Source organism: Rhipicephalus microplus, chromosome 7, assembly GCF_043290135.1.
Source record: "Rhipicephalus microplus isolate Deutch F79 chromosome 7, USDA_Rmic, whole genome shotgun sequence".
Classification (NCBI taxonomy): Eukaryota; Metazoa; Arthropoda; class Arachnida; order Ixodida; family Ixodidae; genus Rhipicephalus; species Rhipicephalus microplus.
In genome coordinates this window covers 146,231,487-146,253,444 of record NC_134706.1, presented here as the reverse complement: position 1 = coordinate 146,253,444, position 21,958 = coordinate 146,231,487, and the positions used below count along the sequence as shown (strand labels likewise).

Genomic DNA, 21,958 nt, shown 5'->3' with positions numbered 1-21,958 from the left:
TGTTTTATTTTATTTCTATTTGCGTCGTTTTCTCTTTTTCTGTTATGCACAGGATGATGACATTTCAATCACAACCAAGGATGTTGACGCCAACGTCAAAACCGAAATTTCTTCGAAACGAGCTCTTTAACGCTATCGCGTTAAAACTTCTGCCCTCACCGAATGAACGCAATTTCCTTGCTATAGCGACCAGTGGCAGCAACGAGGTACGAGATTTGCTGTCGCGGAGGCCCATCCGTCACCGCTGCTTGTGACGTCGTGCCTTTTAGAAAGACTAGAAAAAATCGCTTGTCGCCCGGCGTGCAGCATGGTAATTTTTGGCAACATGGCTGCGCCCCTAGTCCTTGCTTCGGTCGCAGTTCACTCTTGATGCTTTTTATCTCTGCGCACTTCAAAAAACAAAAGGTATCGACGGCCTTTTTCACATTCAAATCTCATGCAGAGAGCGAGAGCGCGGCCGTATTTTAATGTAAATCTCGTTATCGAAGGTTTATTTTGACGTCTCGATGGCAACTTGTGAAAATTTGGTCACTTTCTACATTGCACAATTGTCATATCAAGTGCAGTGTAGCCGTGGTAGCGTACGCTTCTGGGCACCCTGTCGCAGTGAAATCAAATATTGCGAAAAAAGAAGGTCGTTAAATGCTTTTGTACCTTTCTTCTGCCAAACAATTAAGCAATCAATTGGGCATGTTGTCGTTGAGCAACTTTTTAAAACTTTGTTTCGCAATGTATGGGTAAGCACGCAATAGTTTTCAGTCTAAAAACAATGACACTTAGTCACCGATATGCGGTTGCAGCCGTTACACAGCAAGGGCACGATGGGTCAAGTTTGTCGCTGTTGCTAGCAAATCGCAGTGCATGTGGTCAGGGGTTTAGTATTCTCGTGCTTCAGAATGATGTCATATTCCAAACATATTTGCACAGCGCAAGACTACGAGTAGTTACGACGTAACTACAGAAGAGACAAGGACAGAAAGAGCACTGTCACGGAACTTACAGCATTGCTGGCCTTTGAGCGGAGCACTTCATTCGGCAACACAGCAAAAGCTCCATCCTTATCCGCGGTCAACAAGGCTAGTGAATTCTCTCTGAAAAACGGGACAACACGGTGAAAAGGCAGGTTATGGCGCTCTGGTGGAGACTGTGACCGAACCTGAATGCCTTCAGCTACACATCTATCAGATTCGGCCTCGGGAGCCAGTTCGGCTACTTGCCTTATAACAGTCAGCATTTCTGGAGGTGCCAGCTGAGGTTGTGTGGCAAACTTGGTACCCAAGATTAACACACGCGGTACACAGTTCGGAATGGACACCTCACACGCAATGTAGATTGGTTGGCTCGGTGAGGGTTTCTTCCTGGGAGAGATGGCCTGAAGATGTACCAGCATATGTTGCCAAATGAAGTCGGTCGTTCTGCCAGTGTAGGCGCAAAAGTCTAGCAACTTTTTCTTGGCCCTTCGATTGCTGTCGGTACTGTTCACTTGAAAGAACATCACGTCCCGAAGCTGGCGCGATCGACGTTTTTATTCGCAGCAAAGAATTTCGCAAATTTGAATGCCATGTCCCGTCGAAGGGGTGAGGCGTCCGAACAACAGCTTCACTGCAGGCGGTAAGAACTTGAGGCGTAGGCAATAGGTAAAAGTGCGCGATTGGCACTCAGCAATGGCAATGAGGTTGGCGAGATGACACGGATCAGCAGGAAAACGCGAGAAAGAGCCCGACCTTCTAGAAATTTATCTTGATAAGACAAATTCTTGGGCTAAATGATGATTGGGAATCAACATATTTGCACAGCGCAATACTACGAGTAGTTACGACGTAACTACAGAAGAGACAAGGACAGAAAGAGTGCTGTGCAGAAACAGTGCTGGACAGAAACAGCGCTCTTTCTGTCGTTGTCTCTTCTGTATTTACGTCGTAACTGCTCGTATACTTGCGCTGTGCAAATATGTTACTTCCCAATCACCAACTAGCCCAAGCATTTGTCTCATCAACTCATGTTCCCTATTCTTCTTTGATACAATATATGGAATATGAACAGAACGCGTGGAGAATGTTCAATAAATAAACTCACGAAGGAAATTGCTTGTGTTCACTGTAAATGCCTAATGAATTATTGAACATTGGACATATCTAACCGAAATGACCTAGCGTGCTAACAATAATAAGGTTTTGTTATAGTTAAGGCACAAGGCGATGACTTCGACAGGAGCCCTGAAGCACCTAGTCTACTTGAGGTTCACTTCGCACAATCCAATGCCTCCACATGCGCGTAGTTTGCTGTCAATATCTATATTTTAAATTCTAGTAAGACAAACACTGCCATAGTAAAATGCAGAGCGATGAACACCCCTTGGAAAAAACTCTCAAAAAAATAAAGAGGATTCGCATTCTACAAGGTTAAGCGCATTAAAAATTTTATGATGATATAGTCTACTGATGCAAAGCTGCGTAAAAACTGTAGGCGTTATAACTATATGTAAAGTAAGTACTTTGAACTGTGCATTTCACAGCAGGAAACACCCTGGTGCAAGTACAACCTCCGCCTCCGAAGAAGGCACTGATAGATCGTACGGCAGAGCTAACGGTAAAACACTATTTTGCCTCAATATATATTGCACGATGCTACAATTTCTTCCATTTTGTATGTGCTTAAGAAGCTGTGCTATGGCCAGGTGTGTCTCTAGCTACTACTGTTTAGTGCAGTTTTGTTGTTCTCAAAAACCAAAAGACTACTACAATATTCACAGATGACTAGATATTAACATTCGTCTTCCCGATACTACTACAATATAATTGCCCCCGTAACAGCAAGGTCAACATGTCATAAATATTCGAAATCACAAAACGTCCACACTCAAGACAGTGCGAGATCAAGCCGCTTGCTTCAAGGTTTCTCACAACTACTGTGCATTCATGCGCACATCAAACACTACTTTCACGCAAAGTTAAGGGGGTGATTACGAGAGCACCCAAACCTAATCAGCTAGACCGATAGAGAGACAGATATGCGCAAAGTCACCGAAGTCCGCTGAGAAATGCTTCGCGCTTAAAAAGTTCCGTAGCAGCTGCAGCCACACCCATGGTGTTATGAGCCTTGAATCTGCAGAGTGTGGTGCAATAGACTCTTCCACAAACCCTAGATTTTTCAACTAGCTATACATAATTTACTATTCGGAACATGCACAGCTCTGTAGCTTCAGCGGGTTCTTGTTATCACAACTGAACTTTGTACGAAGGCCATAGAGGGCGCACGTTAAAGTTCGTCGCCTCGCGTCTTGCAATGCACGCGCACCTGACGTGGTCACTAGTGCGCGTGCTTACCTAGTAATGTAGGGCTTGTACATTTTATACCTTCACTTGAACTTTGCGTTCAAGTTGAAGATAGGCGGAAAGGGACATAGCTCGCTACAACATCCACGCTTGCGCAACGATCGCTCTCCTGACACAAAATTAAGGGTTGTGACAGCTTTTAGCTCATGCTTTTCCTTTGCACACTTTTGCGTTTGTTTCGTGCGTTGTTGAATGTGTTCGAGCACAGCGCTAATACCCTCTTCAGTATAAAGTTTCCTGTGGTGGCAAGTAGCCATAAGTACCAATATTTTTGTCGAAAGTGTGGCAAAGATGATTAGGCTATTCGAACGTGTAATTAAAAGTAATTTTAGCTCGTACATTAGGCATTCTGTACAACTATGATAAAAAAGCGTGTTTTATAGTTTTTGTGTTTTTAAATTTATGTGAGTACCTACAATGGGTGGTCCATATTATCTTGAGTTGAATTTTCAGTGTCGTAGGACTTGACGAGACGCAAACGTGGGGCGCAATAACTGTCATAAAGTGATAATCCACTAGTTTATTACCGTAACTATATTTCAATGATGGAATGATTGAGCGTTTACAAAGAAAAAAAACAATCACGAGAGACCGTGTCCGTGATTATTTTACTGGATCTGATAAAGTTCTCGTTTCGCAGCCTATTTAACACACCCATACAAACAGTTCTTTTTCGCGTTGTGAAGTTATGTCGCAAATCCCATTGCCTGTTTATTCGGTAGATTAACATGCAAATAGATATTCGAAAGCTATATGAACTGTGCAGGTATAATTTTTGTGGCACCGCAGATATTGATCTGTCTATTGGCTGGTTAGTTACAGTTCCTCAAGAGCAACGAACGTCTTCACTTACAAATGATGCGACGGGATGAATGGGTGGACAGCGAATGCGAATGCTTGGGATCGTCATTCTTGGCGGCACATATTATTACTGTTGAACGTACTTTGGATTGTTACAAATATGTCATAAATAGGTATGTATAACGTGCTTTTATCAGGCTCAAATCATTCCTTTAGGCAATAAATTATCAATAGAGAAAGATCGCGCACGTCCTGCCATTCATGGGAATAAAGTTCCCTGGAAGAAATATTTCGTTGGGTAACTAATTTATATGCCAAATTATTCAAATCAATCCAATTGTTAGATGGCGGATCAAAAGTGTAGGTAACTTGAGTAGCTGGCCCCACATGGAGTCGCTTACAGGTACGACGCTTACACTGCCACTAAAGGCCAGCTCAAGACATCACGTAATGCAGACACTCAGCGTGAGAGCAGTGCAATAAGCCTTAGCCAAAAAAATGTCAGATTTGGTTTAATATAGTGTATGGCATGAGTTCCGTTCGTCTGCGTTTTACAGCAACGTTCACTGTAGCTTGTAAAGCCATTAGTGCGCACTTGTAATCATTGGTGCATTGATCTAAAACTTAATAGCCATTGTCAAGAACCGCGATTAGCCATTGCGTGACATGACGCGTTAAATAGCTCATTTTTCCATATTCTAGGGTCAGATTTGGTGTCCACGTTGTTGATTGTCAGCAAAAGATTAGTGTTCTTCCTTTTCCTACCACTGAACTATGCCATTGCTTTTTATTTCCCACGCATTTCGCAATGAACCAAAACCCCTTGAGAGTTACAGAACACGTGTCTGTCTATCATCTATCTATCCATCTATCTATTTATCTATCTATCTATCTATCTATATATCTGTCTACGTTTATCTGTCTCTGCGTATGTCTGGGTGCTCCCATGATCGCCTTCTTAAGATTGTGTAGACCAAATTTAGTATGAGGTATCACAGCGGTTAATAGAAATGGCTCTCTGGTGATTGTATCACTAACGTGAAGTCCTGCCCTGTACGTCTTTACACATTTTGCGGCACACACGTGTGGGAGGTACCGTTATAGTACTGACCCCAATATAGATACCCACACTGAATAGTGTGAACAGGCAGTTTAGTATATAGTATGCGTGAGCTTTAAGGAAATCTTGCATCGGCGTGTTTGCTGTAATGAATACAAAGAAAAAAAAATAAAGTTGGCATAGAAATGCAACCCAAGCGGTCTATGTGGCAGAGAGAGAGAGAGAGAGAGGGAATAAACTTTTATTTAGGCAACACATTGTACGTTCAAGGTGGGTGGCCTTCTTATTATAGTATCCGTTTTAGGGGGCGATCAGTCATTTTAGGTCAAAGCCATGACAAGCCTTGAAACTGCTGTACAAAAGGCCCTATGCAGGCTTAACGTCAGTGCAATTGTCAATTGTTGCTACAGTGTGTGGATATCTAGTTTTATAACTATAGAATGAACACGTACAAGCTATGATATACCAGCTTCCAGCTCTTTCATCCACACCTTCAGTTTCTCTATGCTGAGGCCTAGTTTCTCAATGTGCATTCACACGCGGGGGAAAAATCTTGCTCCTCGGCAGACCGAACACTCACGTGGTCAGTTCCATCCGACAAAACCGCAGAGGGAGGAAGAGAGAAAACAACTTTGATGAAACCAAAGAGGTGTCGTATGCACAGAGCCCGAGCATGGCTTACAGAATCCGCGTGCATACTATCGAATCATGCGCCTAGGCAACACTTCTCCTGCTCGAGCACCAGTCACAAAACTGCATTCCAAGATGAAACGCTGCTTCAAATGACGTTTGTGCGCAAGCAGGTGCGCGAGGCATTGCAATCCGTAGCGCAAGCGGAAGATGCTGGACAGGGCGAGGATGGGGATTTCTCATACTGTGTGCGTCATGTGATGCGCCGTTACCGCAAAAAATCACAGCTTATCCATGGAGTGAATGATGATGAGTGGAGCAAAGCATCGATCAGCCCATCCGTGCTTATGTCTGTCCGTTCGTGATTGCTTCCGTTCGTCCACGTCATTATCCATGCGTCCGTCCGTGAGTCCGTCCATATGTCTGTCTGTCCGTTCGTTCGCCCGTCCATCTAGTGCACACTTCAGGTACTGCCATCTCGCATCCGCTGCGGCACATACCCGCTCCGTGCATCTGTCTGTCTGTCTGCTAGTCTGTCGGTCCTTCCGTCCATGCGTCCGTCGGTGCGTCCATATTGTGAACACTGCAAGAACCACCATCTCTCATCTAGCATTCCCTGTGGCACATAGCCGCTCTAAAGCGGGTATGTGTCACCATTGGCTGTATACACCCATACCCTGGACAGACCCATACCCTGAGGAGATTCGCCCCTGAAATTCTTCCTCCATCCATTGATGTGAATCAAGCTTCAGCGACGCTGGTTAGCTCACTTCTTCCGTGTTACATCTGAACACTACAGAGAGCCTCGGCCCAAGTTGAAAGCCACTGAGATGGGGCCCATCGAACGTTAGAACTATATGCAGTATCTTTGCATGTCTGAAGGTAATTTGGACCAGCTCTGTATAGCTCTACGATGCATTGATTTTCTGCGGACGCAACACCGTCCGCGAAAAACGGCAACACTGTTTGAAGGTTCAGAACTAATTTATGAAAACATGAAGAAAAAACTCCCGGCGTATGCACTAGCTGAATGATGATGAAGGAGCTTGCTCCAGAAGTTAAATCCGGTCACCCGTGAATTGCGAGCCCTCCGCGCCAACTACCTTGTCTTCTGCGTGGTTCCCATTGGGTGGCGGTAACGACGCGCACTGACTGATGTTCGACAAAAGAAAATGAAAGGGCGCCAAGAAAGTGCTGTAAATATGGACAGCCACCTAACGGTCTCTTACTAAACTAGAGCATGCGCCGAAAGTGGAGCGAGCATCACCTGACCGGCAGCTCGCGCTATAGCACAGCTGCGTCTCTAGCGGGCGCACTGAGCTTAAGCGTAAACACCGCCACAACGACGAGAAAATGCCCCACCAAAAAAACAAGCTGCTAAAAAATGTTTTCACCTCCTCGAAGGGAATCAGGAGGTTATGAATCAGAAGGTGAATGAATTTCTTGCTAGAGAGCACACGGCGTAGTAATTTTAATGTCGTTAATCAATGACGAGAGCACCACGTGTACCGTAACGATTTCTTTACAAGTTCATCAGCCAGACAACGGTCGAAAGTGAGGCGCGCGCTTCTCTCCTTTTAATATACGTACGAGCAGGTGAACAGGAAAGTGGGGAGCAGGAGGGAGAGAAGGTGAATGGCAAAAGAACAAACGGCAAACCACTGCACATACACTCTTCTACACTGCGTGAACATACGCGGCGCTCGCCACCCGGAACCATGAGTGGCGGCAGGGCAGCCACCACGCCCGCTCCCGAAAACTGGATTTCCGAGAGAGGAGCGTGCCCTCCTTCTCCGCCTGCGCATCGGCTGCTAACGCACGGTGGCACGGGGTCACAGACAGTCGGGACGGGGAGACCAAACTGCCGCCATTGCCCACCGCCAGAAACACTCCATCACATTAACTTCCAGTGGAGTATTCGAACGCGCGCAGATCACTCTTTGATGCTTACAGCAAACTGGGACTCTCCACCGGCACTGTTGATGTGATTCTTTTTCCCCGTGCGCACGCCTGCCTGGTGAAGTGCGCGCAAGCTGCCCTCATCACCTTCCTCAAGACTTCTGCGCTATTTGAGCATTTGTGAACTGAAGGAACATTAGTGCCTCCCCATCGATGTCCACTGGACTCGTATTAGTGAGTGCTACGGCCCACAATTTTTTCCGTACAGAGATTACGCGCTTCGGCGAGTGCTTCACGCGCTTTGTACGACGCGCCAATAATCAAACCGTTGACCTCCTCTCGATGACGATACCTCTCCGGCCCTTGGGAGCTTTCCTAGTCAGCTGCGCATGGCGAGTGGGGGTTGTGATTTCGTTGTGAAAAGCAGAACGAATGACCCTCGCCTCTCTTTTTTTTCTCTTTTCCAATATTTCCCTTCCTATATCTTTTATTCCCCATACCCCATTCCTGTGCTGACCCCTTGAGGTGTCCTTGTATGGAGAGACAGTTACGGGTCGGCCCTTTTCTTTTCTTTTCTTCTGTTATAACCACCTATATAAACACGTACGTGGGATCTCCGCAGAGCTCCTGCTATGCGAGCACCCTCACATGCCAGAGCGCACTGCTCATCTCCACTCAGTATCCGCTACTCCGCCCACACCACCTGTTCCGGTTGCTAAGGGCGGTGATAAGCCCATGCTGCCGCAGCTGTTACTACGAAAGAGGGAGAAAAACCGGAGAGCTAACAACTGCCTGCGCATGGACACCACCGCATGCCTGACTTGCCCCGACTAAGAAATGCATTTGCGTTAAAAATGACAGCATATCCACGTGGTGAATGATGCATAATAGAGCGAAGCTGGGTCCGCACACCACTGCCGCGAGGTTTCGGCCTCCTGTTCTCGTATGCCATGCATGATATTGTCGGCGCCGCCGCGCAACTTCACGGCTCGGTTCTGCCTTGCGCGCTCACACAGCAGGGTTGCATCTTCGAGCACAAGCCGCCGCCACCTTGCACACACACCGTCAGCAGCCTTGTCAATCCGCCGACAATCTGAGCGCGCGCGTGCCAAAACGGCGTTAATTTCGCTACACCACAGCATCTAGCTTATGGCGCCATCGATCACCAACGTCTTTGTGTGAAGCCATTCCTATTTTCTTGCGCGCTCGCACGTCGATGTACCGTCTTCGAGTGCGAGCTGCCACCGCTTTGCGCGTATCATACTTTTTATCGGCAAACAGTGAATCACCCACTGCCTGCGTTCCTACATCGTCTGTCTGTCTGACTGTCTGTTTAATGAACGGACGGACACACTAACGGACGGATGAGCACACGAAAGGTGGACAGATGGGCGGATGGACGCATAGACGGATTCACGAATGGGCGAACACACGAATGAACAGATGAACGCATGAACGGGTGGACGGACGGAAGCATGGACGAACGAAGCGACGGATCCATGAACGGACGGACATGAACGAATGGATGGATGCACGAGAAGATTAACGGACGCAAAAACAAACGGACGCATGGACAGGTACGCGAATGAATAGGCGGACGCACGCACGGATGAACGTATAGACACACGTTTGGACATATGGACGCATGGCGGAGGGTTGCAATATCGAACGATTGGCCGGAAGCAGAGGCGGAATGACAGACGCTTTGCCCCACTCATCAGTACTGGATATGCTGCGTGGATAATGTCATGGGGTCGGGACGTTGCCGAAGACAGGAGACTTTACGTTGGAATTTAACTGTTTATTTGGGCGAACCTGTGCCCGGTAAACGGAAAGTCCAATTACAATAGCAGTCTTGGACTGATAGCGGCAAACGGAGCGTCGGCCGTCGATCAACAATTGGCAAGCGGCGAAGTGCGTCGGCATTTATACTCTTGCCGTCGAATGTTCTTGCGTTATCGCTGGCGGTGGCGTAGGTTCCAGAATAATCTGTACCGTTCGCAGAGTGGGCGTGATCTTATCGAAATCATCTACTACAGTCCGGAAGTTTCTCGGAAACTGCAGGCGAGGTTTGCGCGGAGATTTGTAAAGTGTTTTGGGGCGATAACAATACTTTAGAAAAGGAACGTGTCATTGCCCTCTCTGAAAAAAGGCATCGTCCCGATGCTTTATCTATAGATGAAGGTGCAACAATAATGCAAGAAAGTACAATGAATAAAACCAATACGATAATAATACAAAAAACACTGTTTCAGTTTGTTAAGGTGATTGAAACGGCTTGAGGCGCGCGGCATGGACGACTTCAGGTGACGATCGGCGTCGTTGAGAGTTCGTGATGCCGTCGGGGACAACCTCGTAATCAAGTGGGCCGAGACTTCGAACCACCCTGTACTGTCCGAAGTATCGTCACAGAAGCTTTTCACTTAGTCCACGTCGGCGCATCGGCGTCCATACCCAAACACGTTCACCAGGCTGGTATTCCATGAAGCGTCGTCGAAGATTGTAACGGTGGCTGTCGATCGTCTGTTGATTATTGATACGGAGACGTGCGAGTTGTCGGGCTTCTTTGGCGCGTTGAAGGTACTCACTGACATCGAGGTTTTCTTAGTCGCTGACGTTGGGTAGCATGACATCGAGCGTCGTTTTTCGACACGTCTTGTGTTCGACATCAACGTACATTGCCAGAATGTCGGCGATCATCTTGTTAAGCCGCTCGGTGAGACCGTTGGTCTGTAGGTGGTACGCTGTGTACCAGTGGTGGTTTTTCTGGCCGTAGGCCAAGATCGCTTGAGTCAAATCGGCAGTAAATGCAGTTCCTCTGTCGGTGATAAGGACCTCCGGGGCGCCGTGACGTAGGACGATATTTTCGACGAAGAACTTAGCTACCTCGGATGCCTGCTTTTAGGAAGGGCTTTTGTCTCGGCGTAGCGGGTGAGGTAGTCGGTAGCTACCACGATCCACTTGTTTCGGAAAGACGACGTCAAGAAGGGCCCCAGTAGGTTCATATCAATCTCCTGGAAAGGTCGGCAAGGTAGTTCAATTGGCTGAAGAAGTCCCGCTGGCCTTGTCGGCGGTGTCTTTCGTCACTGACAGTCTCGACATTTCCTCACATAACGAGTGACGTCGGTGGTAAGATGTGGCCAGTAGTACCTTTCTTGTATCCTCGCAAGCGTGCGAGAAACACTGAGGTGCCCTGCCGTCGGATCATCGTGCGGGACCTGCAGGAGTTCAGGTCGCAGAGCTGAAGGCACCACAAGGAGGTACTTGGCTCGGAGCGGTGAAACGTTTTTCTTTTGAAGAAGACCGTTTCGCAGGAAGAACGACGCAAGTGCGCGCTTGAATACCTTCGGGACTTTGGCGGTCCTGCCTTCGAGGTATTCTATTAGGGCCTTAAGTTCCGGGTCGGCCCGCTGTCGTTTAGCGAAGTCGTCGGTAGTTATCGTTCCCAAGAAGTAGTCGTCATCCGGGTCGTCAGGTGGTGGTTGGTCGATAGGCGCATGAGAGAGACAGTCGGCGTCAGAGTGTTTCTTGCCGGAAATGTAAATGATAGTAATGTCATATTCTTGAAATCTCAGGCTCCATTCTGCGAGGCGACCTGAAGGGTCCTTCAAGGTGGCTAGCCAACACAAGGCGTGGTGGTCGCTCACAACTTTGAAGGGCCTGCCGTAGAGGTAGGGGCAAAATTTCAAGGTAGCCCAGATTATGGAGAGACACTCCTTTTCTGTTGTGGAATAATTTGCTTCTGCGGTGGATAGCGATCGGCTGGCGTAACTAATAACCCTTTCAAGTCCGTGAGCCATCTGCGCAAGAACAGCGCCAAGACCTACGCTACTTGCGTCAGTGTGTATTTCTGTCTCGGCGAAGTTGTCGAAATGGGCAAGTAACGGAGGCGTCTGTAGGCGATGTTTAGGCTCCTGGAAAGCGTGTTCCTTCGATGTTTCTCACTTGAACTCCACGTCGGCCTTGGTAAGGTTAGTGAGAAGATCGGCGATTTGGGCGAAGGTTTTCACGAACCACCTATAATAGGCACACAGGCCCAGAAATCGGTGCACCACATTGTTGTCAGTGGGCGGTGGTAAGTCGGCAATGGCGGCTTTTTTCCATGGATTGGGACGAGCTCCAGACTTCCTGATAACGTGGCCCAGAAACAAGTGCTCCTCGTACGCAAATCTGCACTCTTCTGGCTTCAGTGCGAGTTCGGACGTCTTGATGGCTTGAAGTACAGCTTCACGGCGCCGAAGATGCTCGTGGAAATTCGCGGAAAACACGACGACGTCGTCCGAGTACACAAGGCAAGTCTGCCACTTCAATCCAGCCAGTACTGTATTCATAACGCGTTGAAAAGTTGCAGGCGCTGAGCTAAGACCGAAGGGCATCCCCTTAAACTCGATGAGGCCGTTCTTTGTTATAAACGCAGTCTTCTCTCGGTCTCTTTCGTCGACTTCGATTTGCCAATAGTCAGTCTCGAGCTCCATTGACGGAAAGTACTTGGCTATGGAGCCGATCAAGTGCGTCATCTATTCGTGGGAGAGGATACACGTCCTTTCTTGTTATTTTGTTCAGGCGGCGATAATCGATGCAGAAACGTAGGGTCCCATTCTTTTTCTTCACTAACACCACGGGGGATGCCCATGGACTCTTGGACGGCTGGATAATGTCATTCCACTGCATTTCATCAACTTGTCTCTTCATGGCCTCACGTTCTCGCGTCGAAAGCCTGTACGGACTCTGAAGCAGTGGTCTAGAATTTTCTTCGATTATGATGCGATGTTTCGTGATTGGGGTCTGCCAAGTTTTTGATGACGACGAAAAGCAATCTTCGTATTGCAGGAGCAGGGCCCTGAGCTGTTCTTGCTTATGGTTCCGAAGTCTGGTATTGACATCTAAAGCTATGGGAGGGGCTTGGTTCCTCTGAGCAGGTTCCGCAGAATCGTCGAGGGCGAAAGCACTGGTGGCTTCGACCATTTCTTCGATGTATGCGACCGTTGTTCCTTTGTTCACATGTTTGTACTCATTGCTGAAACTCGTGAGCATAACCGTTGCTTTGCCTCCCCGCAGCTCTGCAATTCCTCTTGTGACGCAAATATTTCGGGTGACCTACAGCAGCTGACTGCCTTCAACGACGCCTTCCAAGTCAGGTGATTTAGGAGCGGCGACTGAAATAATGACGCTTGAGTGAGATGGAATGGTGACTTGATCTTCCAGAACATTCAAGGCATAGTTTCCTGACGGCGTGCGCGGTGGTAGTGCTTCTTCTGTGGATAACGTTGTCGACTTTGTTTTTAGGTTGATGACAACACCATGGAGGCATAAGAAGTCCATGTCGAGGATGACATCTCTCGAGCAACGCTGTAGAACTAAGAAGACTGTAGGATAAATACTGCCGTTAATGATGACTCTCGCTGTGCAGATTCCTGCAGGCGTTAAGATATGACCTCCGGCTGTGCGGATTTCAAAGCCTTCCAAAGCTATTCTAACTTTCTTTACCTTAAAGGAGAATGACCTACTGATGACGGAGTAGTCGGCTACAGTATCAACGAGAGCGGTCACACTGTGGCCGTCGATAAGAACGTCGAGGTCGCTAGTTCGCCGTCTCGCGTTACAGTTAGGGCGTGGCGTCGGGTCACGGCGGCGTCGGCTTGTTCCGCTGCTTCCATGTTGCGTCGTCAGGTCACCTTCGGTAAGTGAGGTTTCGTCGTCAGGGCTTTGCTTGGTCGGCGTTGTGTTCGGAAAGCTGCGTCGCGATGGCGTCGTCGTCGGAGGAGCTGCGGTAGTTCACCGAACAGCAACCGCACCTCCATCGGTTGCTGCCCTTAGTTTACCGGATACGGGCTAAGAGACCGGCCCCACGTTGGGCCAGAGTACTGCCGGTGGTGCGGTGACGTGCGGCTGCTGGGCGACAGCGAACGGGAAGGGCTTCGTGGTGTCCACTGAGTTTCTGTCAGGTAGTCGGCGATGTCACGAGGCCAACCTCCTGGCTGTGGACGTAGTGCATTGACGGCAAAGCCACGCAGTCTCATCTGTCGGTACTGGCAACGGCGGTATGTGTGTCCGGCCTCGCCGCAGTGGAAGCAGAGCGGGTGGTGGTCAGGGGTGCGTCAGACGTCAGTCTTCCTCGGAGCACTGCGCTGAGCCGCTGGCGAACGGTAGGACGTCAGTGGGGGTGGTAGCGGCGGTGGCGTCTGGCGACGGAAGTGCGATGGGGCAGTGTTTTGGCGTGCGCGTGGAGGAGGGGCGTGGCGGCGGGCTGCAGAAGCATAGCTCATAGTTTGCAGCTGAGGCTCTTGAGGTTGAGAAACGCCCAGCGATTGCTTGATCTCCTGGCGTACGACGTCCGCGATAGATTCCACGTGAGGCTGCGCTGAAGGAAGTGATTTTCTCAGCTCCTCTTGCACGATCACTCGGATCGTATCACGCAAGTCAGTGGTTCCAAGCGCTTGAATGCCACGTAGCTTGTAGACGAGAAGCTACGGTTATATTGCCGCTTGCGCCTCTCGAGCGTCTCCTCTATTGTAGATGCTTCTGAAATGAATTCGGTGACCGTCTTTGGCGGGTTTCCGATCAGCCCGAAGAGGGTTCCTGCTTTACTCCTCGCATGAGCAGACGGACCTTCTTCTCCTCGGACATGTCGCAGGAGGCGTAGCGAAAAAGTTTAATCATATCTTCTGTGAATAGCGCCACGTTTTCGTTTGGGATCTGCATGCGGGTTTCGAAAAGAGCAGCGGCCTTCTTTCTCCTTGCGCACCACACTTGCGAAAGTTGTGAGGAACCTGGCGCGAAAGACGTCCCACGTTGGAAGGCTTCGCTCTTGATTTTCGAACCAGGTCCGAGCAGCATCTCCTAAGGCGAAATACACATGCCGGAGCTTGTCATCGTCTGTCTAGTCATTGAAGGTCGCGACGCAGTCGAACCTTTCGATCCAGCTTTCCGGGTCTTTGAGTGGTATACCGCGGAAAGTTGGCGGCTCTTTGGGTGGCCTGAGTAGGAGTGGTGCAGGCTGCACGGGGGCGGTCATGGTTGCAGTAGATGATGTTGGGATCCGGGTCTGCCTGGCTGCTTCATGAAGAGCCCGTACTCTGGTTGTAGTCTCCTCTGCCTGCGGCTTGTTCGCTGTTCAAGGTTAGTGTCCGTGTCTTCTTTGATGCTTGGACTGGGGTCGCGGCTTGAAGGCGTCGTCCGGAACATCAAAGAAGCAGCACCTCCACCAGATGTCACGGGGTCGTGACAGGGCCGGAAACAGGAGACTTGACATTGGAATTGAACTGTTTATTTGGGCGAACCTGTGCCAGGTAGACGGAAAGTCCGATTACAGTAACAGTCTTGGCTGTAAGAGAATTTTATTTCCGGATATATCATTTCCGGCTATATCATACGCAGTCTATGTGCACACATAAAAATGGACAATGGTGAACAATGCGTATGTACAATGAAAGCTGTTATTTATAGCAAAAGAACTTATAGCGTATGCAGTGACGTACAATGTGAAAATCGTTCAACAAAGACAGGACATTCTTACCATCGAGATGATTAAACTTAAATAAACTGTAAGGCTATATGAACAAACAAGGGGAGGTCATTCACAGTGAAGGGTGATGTTTTGCATTCACCTGTGAGGACAATTTGCTCTCGCGCTCAAGAACAATACTGCAAAAAAGGACATGTTTTTAAGGAAGAAAAGAAAAATACACACTGTAATGGCACAGTGGTATAAGCTCTAGCCCACCTCCTCAATAGGGGAGGAAAGGCATGGACACTGTTGTTTTCACGATAATAAATTGCGTAAACCAACGTCGGAGGAAAGCCTCCTCTAACAGCGTGACTAGCTCTGTGTTAAGATGCATAAGCATTACGTTTCTTAGCCGATATAGTAGGGGAAACATGACTCTCTTGGGGCGTCCCCTCAGACGGGCCAGTCCCCTTCGTTTCCATAAGACGAAGGCTCCGATAGTCATTAAGAGTACGACAAAGTTATCCCCGTGGCTAGACTTCCACTGCATAATTGTTTTGAACATTTTGGTAACCATGCGCCAAAAGGTGCGTGCTACTATACATTCATGGAAGACATGGTTCAGTGTTTCGACGTGACTGTATTGCGGGCATGTGGCGGAGGGCGCCACGCCCCACGCCGCAAGGCGGTCGGCCGTTGGTAAAGCCTCCCATTCCCTAAGCCAGTTTAGGTCACAGACCTCGGAGGGGAGAGACGTGTTTGTGAAAGTCCAACGTCTTTTCGCCCGGCATTTCCGGCGTTGTTTTCAGATAGGCTTTTAAATGCTAAGAATTCACTCATGTTGGTGGGGGACATTTCCATAAGTTCTTGAACTGGAAAATCGTTTCGCCGTTGTTGCAAAGATTTTATAACATGTGTGTAATACATCGGTGGCTGTTCGGCAGCTGGTCCCGTGTCGTTTACTAAACCGAAAAATCTTCTAGAGGTTCCTAGAAGATACACAAGGAGTTGCCTGCCTCGATACGATGAGTTCTCTAAGAGTGCACAGGTGTTTTTTAGAGCCAACATGCGGCACATTACATCACGTTTGGGTACACTGAGCCCTCCCCATTTTACTGGTAGGCGGACCAACGCTCTGGCAACAGCTTCGGCGTGGCCATACCAAAAAAAGGAGCCGCACGCAGTGGCCACTCTCAACAGAACCCGACGAGGTGGTCGAGCAATTCTGGCTGCATAAACTAGTGGCGCTGTTATGCTGGATTTAATTAAATAAGCTCTTTCAGTAAAAGGTAGTTGGAACGTTCTGCCAACTTCAATGCGTCTGTCCACTTTGTGTTGAATTTCTTTCCATGCGGTGCGGGCTACATCGCCAGTCGAGACGAAAGTTACACGTAAGACTTTAACGCCTTGGATGATTTGGACGCCATCAGGAAACTCCTCAATGTGCATTCCAAAGCAAAATGCCTTGCTTTTTTAGGGATTTAGACGTGCTCCCAACAGGTAACTATTCGTGTGGAATATTCACAGAAAGGTTCTGTAGCTATCTATGTTCCGAATAAACAGTGAGATGTCATCGGCGTATGCCGCTACTTTCACTTCGCCCAAGCCTGGGAAAGGAAAACCACGTATCGAACTGCAGTTCTGGATTTGTTTCAATTGATTGATATGTAGGGTTTAAGGTCCCAAAACCACCATAATATTATGAGAGACGCTGTAGTAGAGGGCTCCGGAAACTTCGACCACCTGGGGTTCTTTAACGTGCACCCAAATGTGAGCACACGGGCCTACAACATTTCTGCCTCCGTTCAATAATGGATCTATGCATAATACAAAGAGAATTGCGGAGAGGGGACAGCCTTGTCGAATGCCCCTACTTACTGAAATAGGTTCAAATGTGTAGCCATTCACTACTAATGACGTTTCTAAGTCTGTGTAGAGTAAGCGGAGGATGTCGGTTAAATGTGCTGGGAAGCCATAACACTCAAGCACAGCGAAGAGATAGCTAAAATTCTACGCAATCAAAAGCTTTTTCCTGATCCAAGGAAACAAAATGCCAGATATTTGTGTCCTTGTAGCATACGTAGAAAGATCGCGAGTCAGCGCAAGCAAGGAATAGATTGTACGACCTGGGACACAGAATGTTTGTATGTTGCTTACTATTTACGGTACAATGGCAGTTATGCGGTTTGCAAGGATGGCTGTCAATATCTTATAATCAGAGTTAAGTAGGCAAAAGGACCTCCACGTCCTTGGATCGGACGGCTGTCCCTCGCTTTTAAGTAAGAGTATAACTCTGCTCTCTCAAAACGTATTCGGTCTGATTCCGTCAGCAAGAAGCCCATTCAGCATTGACAAAAGGTGTACTTGTATTGTTTCAAGGAATGTTTTGTAGAAATTCAAAGGTATCCCGTCAGGGCCGGCGGCGGCGGTTGCGTTCATGTGCTGGAGCACAAAGCGTAATTCATCCAGCGTCCCTGGGCTGCACAGACAATCGTGGAGCTCTTCCGGTACGCGGGAAATTCCCGCGCAAAACTCGTTAACTATGGTGGTGTACTTCACGTCGCTCGCGTTCTCCGCCCTGAAAAGATTCAAAAAATGTGTTTCAAAGACCCTCGTTATGTCTTCTGCTCGTGTAGACTGTTCGCCGTTCGGCAACTGAACGAAAGGAACATGCATGTGTTCACCCAAGGAGCCGTTGCGAACACTTCGAAGAACCGCTGGATCTGAAACCGGTCGTCCGTTGATAAAAGACTGCGCAGCCGTGCGCGAACTAAGACGTAGCAAAAGTTCGTACCGCGCCTTTAACTGATCGAGATAGTCATGCATTGCGAACGTTAGTATCTTGCCTCTGCGTACAATGCGCGCTTTTCATAGCGTGTCGCTTATCTCTGTCGTCAGGCGCGCTTTCCTTTCGCGCCCCGCTTTGATAAGCTCGGCGCGCCAACTGTGTTTCAATGCGTCCCAGCTGCGGGGTTCAGGCGGCCTACCACACGCTTGCTCTAGTGCATTGCTCAGTAATGCTGCGCTTTCCGGGTCGTGCACGAGTGTGGTGTCCATTTTCCAATGGTTTCTAAAGGTAGTGAACTGTTCAAAGAAAAGTTTTACAGACACTAGAAAGTGGTCTGTAATGCATGTAGCGTCCGGTGGAAAATGTAGAACTTCGCAGCTTCCGACATGTGTGGCTCGCACTTCGGGAAAATAGTAGCGATCTAGCCTGGTCATGTTGGAACCCCGTTGCCATTTTGCAACAAATCATTTCCGTGAATGTTGACCCACACATCCCTGAGCTTGAAGTTGCGGATGAGTTGTCGCAATGCGCTAACTCCGCTATATTGTCTGCTTTCTCTGCGTTCGCGCGCATCACTGTCGGTGTCCTCAACACAGTTAAAATCCCCTACTATGAAAGTGGGGTAACTGTCAAACATAAATGAGTCGAGTGAATTGAAAAAATCGGCCGTGCCCCCACGTTGAGTTGGGGCATATATTACGAGCGCCCTTACTCGTCTGCCGTGAAGGTCAAAGTCCACTGCTATTGTGCGACCGTCCAAACCATAAACACAGTGTGCTTCTCGACGTAACGCTGGTGTCAAAAAAACAACTCTAACTCCGCACATGTTTGAATCAGTCAGCGAAAAAAAGGCTTCGACTCCAAAATGCGAACGAAAGGGTTGCCCATCATAAGGGGTTCTAAAGTTACATTCTTGTAAGAAGAGGATATCGATATAACGGGACCTTGCGAAGTGCATGACTTCTCTCTGTTTATCTTGGCGTCTGAAACCCCTGATGTTTAAGGAGAGAAATTGCACCGTAGCCATTTTGTAAAGGGAGTGTGCGCGCAAGCTCCAGCAAAACTCCTAGCAGAGGGTGGGGCGAGCGCTCAACGAGTGAACATGACTAACGACTTTAGAGCATTAGCGAGTTTTAAGGGCTTACTACTGTCCGTAGAGCCATCAGAGTCCATGGTCGGTGGGTGGGCACGTTTCGTGGCTGGACGGTCAACTTCCATGGTGCTGGCACTCGCACCAGCAGCCACACCTTTATTCTGGTAAATGAGATTAGACAGGCTTAGTTTACGGGTCTGGGCCGAAGATTTGGCGGCGCGGGTGTTCGGCGTTGTCAATCGCATAATCACCGTCGTGGTCTTGACTGGGCCGATGAACGGAGCTTCTGCACGTCCCGTTGTTCGGGTGCCGCGTCCTATCGAAGCTCTCGGCGCTGCTGGTGGCGCCAACTATGTTGGAACTGTAATCCTCGTGGTCTCTGTTGAGTACGGACACACTGGCTTCGACTTTGCATGAGCTGTGGTCTTCATACGCGTCCGGCGAAAAGTCGCTCGTCTCGGACTGGTTGCGAGGGGTTGACGAGGCTTTCTCAGACAGGGGAGGCAGGTCACCTGCGTTTTGTGGTTCAGTATGGGCGTCAGTGTCGCTTGTGTCGGTGTCGCTCGCAGGCTCGAGCGCTGGATAATCATCTTGCAATGCGGGCGTGAGGTCGGTACACGCTTGTTCTTCGGTTGCCGCTGCTGCAGCCGCTGCGAAGGACTTCGGACGTACGCAGTCGGCTGTTGCATGGCTGCCCAAGCACTTGCGGCACGGTTCTGCGCATCCCTCTGTGGCATGTCCAAACACGTTGCAGCGTGTACAACGGGGTGTGGCACAGTCTTTGGCAATTTGGCCAGCATTTCAGCATTTAGAGCACACTTTCTTGACACCCCGGTAGTCACACATGACATTGTAGCCTTGAACTGTCAGAAAGTTTGGTATTTGGCTTTTCATTTCCACTCGCGCTACACGGCCACCTGTGCCTACCCGAGGGCGGCCCTTGAACACTGGCTCGTGGATATTTTGCACGTTGCCGTAGGCGAAGAGAGCGGTCACTAGGGCCGCGTCGCCTACCCACAGCGGTACCCGGAAGACTGTGACGTGAACTATTTCAGGACTGACGCTGACTAGTGGAACTGAGACCGTTCGAGAGAATGGCGCCCCGCCTCTTCAGCTTGGTAGCTGCGTGGACGTTTGCGGCTGCGGCGCCGAACTTTGCTCCTCCCATGTGCTGGAGGGACTTGATACCGGCTGGGCCGGTTACGGCTTCGAGGGCATCTATGATGTCGTCAACGGTGCTACCCTCTGGAGCGCTGAAATAAAGCAATGAGCTTTCGGCGGTGGCGCTGCGAAAGCCATCGCACTTTCGTCCTGGCCCTGGCTCCTACGGCTTGCGCTGTGGTGCCCGGGCGTTGAGTCACGATGAAGGCCTGGACAGAGCCGGGGGAATGTCCCGGGGTCTGCGCGATGCTTGATGAGATGGGGTCGATGACTGGCAGCGGGCCTGGTCGCTGGAATCCCGGCACCAGGTAAGCGGCGAACGGAGCGTCGGCCATCGATCAACTACTGACAAGCTGCGAAGTGCGTCGGCATTTATACTCTTGCCATCGAATGTTCTAGCGTTATCGCTGGCGGTGGCGTAGGTTCTAGAATCATCTGTACAGTTCGCAGAGTGGGCGCGATCTTATCGAAATGATCAACTAAAGTCCGGAAGCTTCTCGAAAACTGCACGCGCGTTTTGGGCTGAGAATTGTGTGGTGTTTTGCGGCGATAACAAAACTTGAGAAACGAAACGTGGCATTATGCTGCAATTTTTATTATTTATCATACTACATGTAGCGTCTTCTAGTATCGTACCATTTGCATTTTTCAGCGTATATACATTTCGTTATATGTGCAAACACCGCCTTCTCCGGCAGATTGAAAAACTAACGAGAGATGGCTACTTACGATTACGATGGAATGCTCCGCCCACCCCTTGAAGAGCTTTGATCTTTAAATTACTGACAATCTCCCCGAAGGGAACCCTGATAGAATGGGAAGCAGCAGCGGTGCGCACGGCATTAACCTGGTTGAAACGGGCGTTGAAGCGAGTGCTGAAAGATCAGTTTGAAGCGAGACTCAGTGTGACGTTTAGTCGAGTAAACCTTTGTTCGCAACGGAAAGACACGGAAGGCGGGTTGGGTTTTTTGTAAGTTCATCACAGATAAATGAGAAGAGTATACAGATTGAGCTGCGCATTTGCAGCTGCTTTATGGACGCAGTAGTCCATTGCTATCGCTGGCAGGGTAGGTCCGTATGGCTACTGCGAATGCGCGACCAAGTTTGTCTAGTGTTTCCACTCGACATGAACTCGATTGTTGTGGGTGGTGCAGAGAGTGAAGCGAAAGAGAAGCGTGTTGCGAGCAGCCTGAAGATCCGGCAGGTGCTGCGGGTGTATGAGGGAGTTACGTCAACGCGTGGATGCAACTTGACCTACTTGGCACCACTCCAGCAACTGTGGTGAAGGAGTTGGTGCAGACGTGCTCGACCGCGGTAGACAGACTAGTCGAAGGCTGCTTCGCATCTAAAACTGAGCACACACACGCACACAACAAACAAAGCAAACGAAATAAATGACTAACAATATTCTCTGACGAGCGTCCTAGCAAAAAGTGAGGCTCTCAGCTGACACTGACTGTTCAGTTGGAAGTTGAGCACTTTGGGCTATGGTATGAGGTGGCTTGAGGGCGATGCAAGGAGCCAGCTCGCATCAATTGTGCGACCTAGCTTGGAGAGGTCACTGATCAGGTGAAAAGGTTGAGAAGTGACCCGGAGCCTTGGTAAAGGGGGGTTGCAGACAGTGACACAAGCAGCCACGTTAAGCCCGTCGCAACAACGTGCGCACCGCGTCTCAGACACCGACACACGAACCCGATCACTCGCTGTGTAGAGCTCCAAACACTGTCGGGCCTATTCTTTTTTC

General features: G+C 49.1%; 1 protein-coding gene across 3 annotated transcripts in view; it reads left to right on the top strand.

The window, feature by feature from the left end:
* The window catches only part of LOC119185478 (uncharacterized), a 228,456-nt gene that overhangs the window by 129,775 nt on the left and 76,723 nt on the right, over positions 1-21,958 (top strand). For all 3 annotated transcript variants that reach the window (XM_075868323.1, XM_075868324.1, XM_075868325.1), the window contains 2 exons: positions 2,516-2,589; positions 4,152-4,309. In XM_075868323.1, coding sequence (XP_075724438.1) covers positions 2,516-2,589; positions 4,152-4,309 — 232 coding nt within the window. The remainder of the gene's footprint in view (positions 1-2,515; positions 2,590-4,151; positions 4,310-21,958) is intronic.